Below are 8,292 nucleotides of genomic sequence, written 5' to 3' on the forward strand. Positions count from 1 at the left end.
CGCTACCAATAAACAATCAACAAACTACCGTGTTTTTGGGTTGATTTGCGAGGTACTACATGGCTCAACTATTTTTTTACTTAGGGGTTAATCGGTAAAAATCGCACACAGACCATACGACGTCACTGACAACGCCAGGGACGGCAACTCGATTTTGAGATTAATTTTTCGAATAAGGTTATACTAAATAACTTCTAATGACGAACTATTGTCTTCAGTTGTCTTTGTTGGTCATTCAACTGTTATTTTATCTATTTTTTCGGTGATATTACCATTCTCAATAATCCATACACCCACACAACAACGTCACGTTAGATCGATCCGTGGGGACGCCGTGGTGACGCTGGTAGGATCAATTTTCGTTGGAAGGTATCAAGATGATAAACAGTTTCATTGGTCTAAATTCTTGCTTATGTTAACCACCTGCTTATCCTAAGATTACGCTGATACTGGTTTCAAATCACGGTCAAGTAGTATAAAATCACCTAAAATCATCTTATTTTGCGAATTAGCGCCCCCTCAACTGATCATCGGAGCCCCCGCCTCCCCTCCATCAGCCCCCATTTCAAGACATCTAGATACGCCACTGACTTACATGGCCAGATGAATGAAAATACTCAATCGATGTGCCACCAAATCGTGACCAGCCTTCACCATGCCCTCACGATGTCACCGGGGACGCAACTGCCAAAAAACTATTGTTGGCAGCGCAGGGATGCTACCAATAAACAATCAACAAACTACTGGGTTTCTGGGTTGATTTGCAAATTACTACATTTCTCAAATATTTTTTTACTTAGTTGTTAATTCTTAAAAATCGCACACAAATCATACGACGTCACTGACAACGCCGGGGACGGCAACACGATTTTGAGATTAATTTTCCGAATAAAGTTATACTAAATAACTTCTAATGACGAACTATTGTCTTCACTTGTCTTTGTTGGTCATTCAACTGTCATTTTATTGATTTTTTCGGTGATATTACCATTCTCAATAATCTATAACACACCCATATAACAGCGTCACGTTAGATCGATCAGTGGGGACGCCGTGGTGAGGTTGGTAGGGTCAATTTTCGTCGGAAGGTATCAAGATGATAAACAGTTTCATTGGACTAAATTCTTGCTTATGTTAACCACCTGCTTACCTAAGATTATACTGACACTGGTTTCAAATCACGGTCAAGTAGTTTAAAATGCAATTGAAGTCCTAGGCAAGTGTATAAGGGAACCGTTAAGTCTGATTTTCCGCAAAAGCTCACTGACCTACTTGAATTTTATAAAAGCCAAGCCCACATGGACACTGAATTACAACTGAAGAAAAAATGCATATTTTCTTAATCATAATCATTATTAATCTTACACCAAAGGGAAGAAAATAATGTGAACTAGCATTAACTGTTCACCCCCAGAGTTCACAGACTTGTGTTTCCTGAGTTATATCAAGAGGAGAAGGTTGAGTCTAAACATTATACAGGTGGAATTTAAAGTTGTTTTTTTTTTTTATAAGATCATATTTTATAAGAACACTGAGGCTGAAATTGCTAAAAAATTAAGAACAAATTAAGAACAAAGTGAGGCTGAGATAAAATGTCAAATGAGGTTTTCTATTTTTTTTTTTTAAATAGAAAAACCAAAACATTTTCATCTGCACCATATGTGCAGAAGTTGTGACTATGTAACACTGTACCCTCTATAATACAATACAATAAAGGTGTACCTGTCATTTGGCGCCATTTTTACCTGGCCTTTTCTTCTGGGGCCATTTTTACCGGGGCCTTTTTTCAGGGGCCATTTTCCCGGACCATTTCTATCTACATTGCAGTACAGTAGTATACTATTGTACAATAATACTTTTCTATGTTTGAAAAGTATGTAAAATAATAACAAAATAAGAACATTTTGAGCCTGAAATCGGCCAAAAAATAAGAACACTGAGCTTGGGCAAAATTTTACTGGTTCTTATTTTTTTTTAAGTGTAGCCTTTTTTACCTATTTAAAACCTAATCAATTTAACTGGTCGGTCAAAAAGTCAGGCTGAAACCTGACCAACCGTACTGGTGGCTACGGCCCTGGGGGTGTGGGGGGTGTGCTGATTAAATGATACCGTAGTCCACATTGTCAACGCCACGGTGGTTGACGGTGACGCGAAAATTTCAGTATTTTATACCTTTGGAGGTCCGGAAATGAAACTTAAGTAACCGTTTAATCCTTTTTATTTTTTATTACGAATTCAGAAAAAAAAAAAAAAAAAAAAAAAAAAAAAAAAAAAAAATCGACGTACGGTAATTAAATACCGTAGGTGCCCGAAAATAACACTTTAATACTTACAATTCTAAAAACTACCTGTACCATATCCTACTAGCTGAGCCCCACCCTGGTAAATATTTCAAAATTATTTTTTTTTTAAATAGAGAAAAAACTGAAAATAATATTCAATTCCTGAGAGTGCCATTTCCGACCATCTAGAGGCAACGTAATCTTAATTTTTCTTACCTCAGCCCCAACCATGGTGGGCTGAGGTGTCTATCTGTGAAGGTCCCTCTCTGGGCACCCTCTATTTCGAGCGAAGGTCAGGGAAAGGCAAAAGGAAAAGAACAGTAAAACGTTAGTCGTTCCTTATTTATAACATTCTCATTTCATTTTTAAAAAATCATTTTTTTCTCTTGTAAATATCATTCTAAATCTGTGGAAGTACCTTATTTTAATTTAACGTTAAACACAATAGTAGTAGGTATAACCTCCTTTACTTTAAACAGAAAAACATTAGAAATGACTATACAAGGTAGAGGTACGTGGATTATTTGCACAATTTCAGTTAAAATTCAAGCCCATAACAATGTTTAATTTATAGCAAGTTAGAATCTAAACACTCAATCCACAGAAGATACAAAATATTTTCAGTGTTGCTCCCGCAAAAAGTATACTAAGATGAACTATGAAACATATGCAAAAAACCAGATATGGAATTAAATTATTATTTTGAAAGAATTCAGAAAAGGTTTCAGTAATAGCTTTCTTTTAACTAACAATACAAGGCCTTTTTTGGGAAGGGGGTTGGGGAGGGGTGTTGGCATATAGATTTGAAGCCAAATCTAAAAATAACATGTAAACTGGAAAACAGAAATAACCCTTTTTCCTGTAACTTATTTTTGTTTGGATTTTTGGCAGTAATACGATTTTTTAAACAGACTTTCAATTTTATCAACAAATTTGCAAATCGTAGCATTTTAAACCGGAAACACTATCCGGAGATATTACAACACATGATTTATACAATCCCATCTCTCCTTAAATTTTGATAAAACAAAAAATTACGCCCTCTACATAATTGTCTCTTTTTTATATTTTATTGTTAATTCATTGCTCATTGCTTTGCCGTGTGATAACCACCACATATACATACATATATATACATATATATACATACTGTAATAATATAATATAAATAATCGAAATGACACCAGGTTAAAAACTCAACATTGTATCGCACTACAGGCTGTTTCATGAGAGGTTCCTCAATCTTCAGGTGCTGAGAGGCTTTTTACAGCAAACTTTACTGACGCCTTGCATCTTGTGAATCCTGATCTGATCCCGATTGTGTGGTGGCGCTCCATAGGAATTTACGATACGATACTTTTCTGTAATTTACGGCTGAGGCTATCGGCACTGCCGCAGTGAGAAAAAAAAAAGCTGCTGTTTTATATATCGTTTTTTCCTATAGTCCAAGGCCTGCTTCACCTAATCCTACGGTATGTTTTATTTTCCGCGTGGAGGCAATAGAGGAGGATCAGATCAGTTTAAGTGGGATGACGTAAAGACGGATAAGCATAGAGAATTTTATCTTGGTAAGGCTTGCCGATCACAGGCGCCGCGCTCCCGGCTAGGCTTAGGCCTAGCCTCTTAAAGCCTACTGACTGCTGGCCTACTACTAGGCCTAGGGCCAGGCCTACTACTACTACCTAGCTTAGGCCTAGGCTAGGTTGGTCTGTGGCCAGTCTGGTCATTTTGCAGAGAGGCTAAACCTAGTCTGAACAAGTCTAGAAAGGACTACATTATAATTTGACTATATATTATTAGGGCACAACACAGACAAGGGGTTCCTACAACTTCTCAACAGTCCTACAACTTCTTAATTAAGTAAACTCGGCTCTTTGCAAACTCAAACTCAATCCATACCCACTCATCCATCATGAACAAATTTAGCTATTTGTAAACTTGGCCCTTAATTTTCACCCAACAAATACCAACTCGGTCTTTACCCAATATTTCTGACCACAGATTCATCTAAAATTTTCTGTAAGTAGTTAAATACAAAAATGACTGAATAGGCCTATGTCAGATGTCAACAAGATATGTAGTATAATATAAATATTAATAATGATAATTATAGTTAGCTAATTTTAATAATAAATTTCTCAACAAAGGCAATACAGTATCTAGTAGTAATACAGTAAAAAAATTTTTTTTTCCTTTGATGGAATGACAAAATAAAATAATGTATAGAAGAAATTCATTATTCATAAAAATTACAATATTATACATCAAAGACAATAGAAGAAACCTTGAAATTGTTACAAACCAGCTTTGAGGTCCAAGTTGGTTAATGCCCTAAACTCTAATAATTGTTTATTTGTTTTATACCATTTTATCTACCAAACACTTTTTTCTATATACAATACTTTTATTTTTTTAAATAGACCAATAAAAGTTTTTGAATTTTGAATATTAAGTTTGTCTTTTAACACAACAGGATTGTATCCTTTACATGGGCAGTTTGCTCCCAGAATAGTGAAATTTACTGGGTGCATATTTGTTGTGAAATCTATGCACTTGATTAATTAGGAACTTCGACTCATTGTTTATTGTAGGACATTCTGTAAAAGCCCCAGTTGGTCGTTGGCAAGAAGGGAAGGACCTTACATGGTATGCTAAAGATAAGAATGACAAGCAATCCACCCTGAAGAAGGAATTCGATTCTGTCAGGAATGCAGAGAAGGAGGCAATGATGATTGCTCTGTAAGTACAAGGAAGAACAAATAGTAGTAGAGCTGTTTCTATCTTGGTGTTTAAGATGTTTACCTTCCAATCCCCATGTGTTCAAATCCTTTCAAACCTTGATTCTCATAACTACAAACTACTCCACAACTTAAGCCTAATATTGAGACCTAGGTTATCACTTGCATGTTGTATTAAGTGGAAGTATTATGCTGTTTGGGTTTGTATTCCATGCAAGCTTGTTCCTTGTGCTTACCATCATTGATGCCTGTTTACTACACTAATCCTATGCTGTATAAAAGATTGCTTTTTACCTTGTTTGTACAGTCAACAGGGAAATTTCACTGGGAAAACTCTTGTGTTCTACTCAACAAGTTGGTTAGTTCGAAATTCTACATGCCAGTAAAAAAAAATAAAATGGATATTTTTCTCAAAGAAACATCAATATTTAGGCTGACCCATTTATGTGGTTGGTTTGATATAATTATTGCTTACTGTACTTACTTTCAGTGGGCAAATGCCACCCAAGACTAGCAACAATGAATCCAATACTGCCAAAGTAGGTACATTTTTATTTACTAAATTATTGTATTTAAGTATAATCCAGATGATATACCGGTAATTGCTGTTATATCACTATTTGTCATAATAATTATTTAGCTTTTTTCACTATTTTTTTTAACATAAGGACTTAATTAAAATTCATTTTTTTTATTTTACCTATATGTTGTTTAAAATGATTGTTATATTTTCTCGTGAATAATAATTATCACAATTAGTGAATAATATCAAATTATTTTGTTTGTTGCTTTATAGCAATGTGCTTACAAGCCACAGCATGAACACAAATTGAACAAGGAGTCTTCTGAAGGCAAACAGAGGTAAAGAACAATTGCAGGTCTCCCCCTAACTAAAGATGCCTCCCATTAAAGACCACCACCAATTAAAGGCCACCTCCAATTTAAGACCACTTTTCTGTGGTTTCCAAAATAACAAGTTTCTTTTATGTTTATTACAGATCATCCTCTAATTAATTACCTTTCAAATTAATGACCACTTTTAATTGAAGACCACTTTTCTGTGGTTCCAAATTAACAAATGTCTTTTATCTTTATTATTGTAATTAGATACCAAAGCAGCTAAATACCATGAAAACTCCAGTCCTGAAAGTGATCTTAATTTGGAGGGAAACTTGTATTAGAGATCAATGCTGCTAAAAACCATGGAAACCCCAGTCCCAAAGTGGTCTTTAATTGGAGTGAAACCTTTATTTTAATTAGAGACCAAAGTTGCTAAAGACCATGGAAACCCTGATCCCAAAAGTGGTCTTTAGTTGGAGGGAGAACTGTATATTTATTTATTTCATTATGCCTAATGAATGTGATTCATCCAGTAATTTGGAACTTTCAATAGAAATTCTATACAATAAACCAATAAGGTTTATTTAATAATTTAACCAAAGTATTTAGAATACAAAGTATACATAATAGTGTAATCATGTCTTCATGTTTATTGTTTCAGTTTTTCTTTATTGGTGGTCAAATACATTTAATATTAAACATCATTTTTCTTTTCTGAGTACAATACAGTAATTGAAAACTATTCACCCTAAATAAACTATTAATTTAAATTTATACATTAGTAACGTCAATAAAGAAAGACAACTATTAGTTTTAGTAATTCACAACAAAAAAAAAACAAGAATAAGTTCAAGCATAAAATAAATAAGGAAAATACCATGCTAAGAAATTATTTGCAAAAAGTTTATTGATTACAGTACAGACTGCAGTGTTGAAACTGTAAATATTATACTAGTACTGCCAGTCTGTAATTTACTGCTTTGATTGGTGATTGATTGATCGATTGATTGATTGATTGATTACTACAGTATGTTACTAAGTAGAAGAAAATATGACCAGGGAAACTACCTTCATTCCAGAAAATGAATATATAAAATGTACTTTAGTAATTTAATTTCCTAATTAAATTATTTTACATTAATTTATAACTTGTTCATTTTGAAGTAACATAAATATTAATATAAATTAAAAGTTATAATTTAGCATTAATCTTAAAAGCTAGGTTATTTTTGCTGAACCATTTAATTAATAAAATTAAATAAATAATTATATATAATAATATATTTAAATAAGACATTGCAGAATAGTTTTGATCTAGATTTTGTTTATGTTATAGTTCAAAGAAAAAGAAGAAAAAGAAGAAAAAAGAAAGAAAAGAAAGGAGCAATAATTATTCATCTGAAGAGGAGCAAAAAAGATCGAAAGTAAAGAAATATAATAAACACAGACATTATGATACTCCAGAGGATGAAAGCAAAAGAAAGGATAAAAAGAAAATAAACTACAGTGATCATGGTGAAACAGAGAGATTGAAACACAGACCAATTAGAACAGAATATACACAAGATGGTAAGAGGGATAGTCGGGATGTTAAAGATCGAGCTATGAAACACCATAAAGAAGACAATCACTACAGAAAACATCATAGTGATGGCAAACATAAAACATTAAAAAGGGCAATGACAGACAGTGATGAATCCTCCTCATCAGAGAGAGAGTTTAAGAAGCGAAAAAAGAACAAGAGAAGAAAGTAGGGGAAAATAACAAAGTTTCATTCATTTGGTAGGTCATGTTCCGTTATACTGCACTTTAACAGTCAGCAAGGGGTGGAAGTGACTTTACAAGCTGCACTACAGCTAATCACAGATTATAAATTTCTTGATTTCATCAGGCCTATATAACATTTGGAATTGCCACTCAAGAATGTAAATTTTGATTTTTATAAAACTATAACATTTTATGTTTTTGATAGTGTGATTTTTTTATTCCCTTAATCAGATGATAAGGAAAAATATTATTTTTAATGATTGGTTTAACGTGAAAACAAGACTGGTAATACTGGTACTGTATATCTCATCAAGATTAAATATATATATATATATAATATATATATATATAACTCACTAAATATATATATATATATATATATATATATACGTCCGTTATATTTATATATATAGTTATATACGTCTGTTATAACGTTTAACGTGAAAACAAGACTGGTAATACTGGTACTGTATATCTCATCAAGATTAAATATATATATATATAATATATATATATATATAACTCACTAAATATATATATATATATATATATATATATACGTCCGTTATATTTATATATATAGTTATATACGTCTGTTATAACGTTTAACGTGAAAACAAGACTGGTAATACTGGTACTGTATATCTCATCAAGATTAAATATAT

At 32.8% G+C, this 8,292-nt stretch overlaps 1 protein-coding gene across 1 annotated transcript; it reads left to right on the forward strand.

The window, feature by feature from the left end:
* The first annotated feature begins 3,624 nt into the window (after positions 1–3,624).
* Positions 3,625–7,747, forward strand: LOC117101432 (multiple myeloma tumor-associated protein 2 homolog). Its single transcript, XM_033241413.1, has 5 exons — positions 3,625–3,850; positions 4,874–5,021; positions 5,511–5,559; positions 5,817–5,881; positions 7,197–7,747. Exons 1-5 carry the CDS (start codon positions 3,757–3,759, stop codon positions 7,612–7,614), a joined length of 774 nt encoding a protein of 257 aa, XP_033097304.1. The 5' UTR covers positions 3,625–3,756; the 3' UTR covers positions 7,615–7,747.
* Positions 7,748–8,292: the final 545 nt, after the last annotated feature.

The sequence above is a fragment of the Anneissia japonica genome, unplaced genomic scaffold, assembly GCF_011630105.1.
Source record: "Anneissia japonica isolate Jap-2015-1 unplaced genomic scaffold, ASM1163010v1 scaffold1005_len2656397_cov198, whole genome shotgun sequence".
Classification (NCBI taxonomy): domain Eukaryota; kingdom Metazoa; phylum Echinodermata; class Crinoidea; order Comatulida; family Comatulidae; genus Anneissia; species Anneissia japonica.

Bases quoted from the DNA above. Each gene is read 5' to 3' on its own strand.
- LOC117101432 (XM_033241413.1), top strand. From the start codon at position 3,757: ATGTTTTATTTTCCGCGTGGAGGCAATAGAGGAGGATCAGATCAGTTT. The intron at 5,022-5,510 runs GTAAGTACAAGG...ACTTACTTTCAG, and splicing joins GAGGCAATGATGATTGCTCT to TGGGCAAATGCCACCCAAGA. The intron at 5,560-5,816 runs GTAGGTACATTT...GTTGCTTTATAG, and splicing joins ATGAATCCAATACTGCCAAA to CAATGTGCTTACAAGCCACA.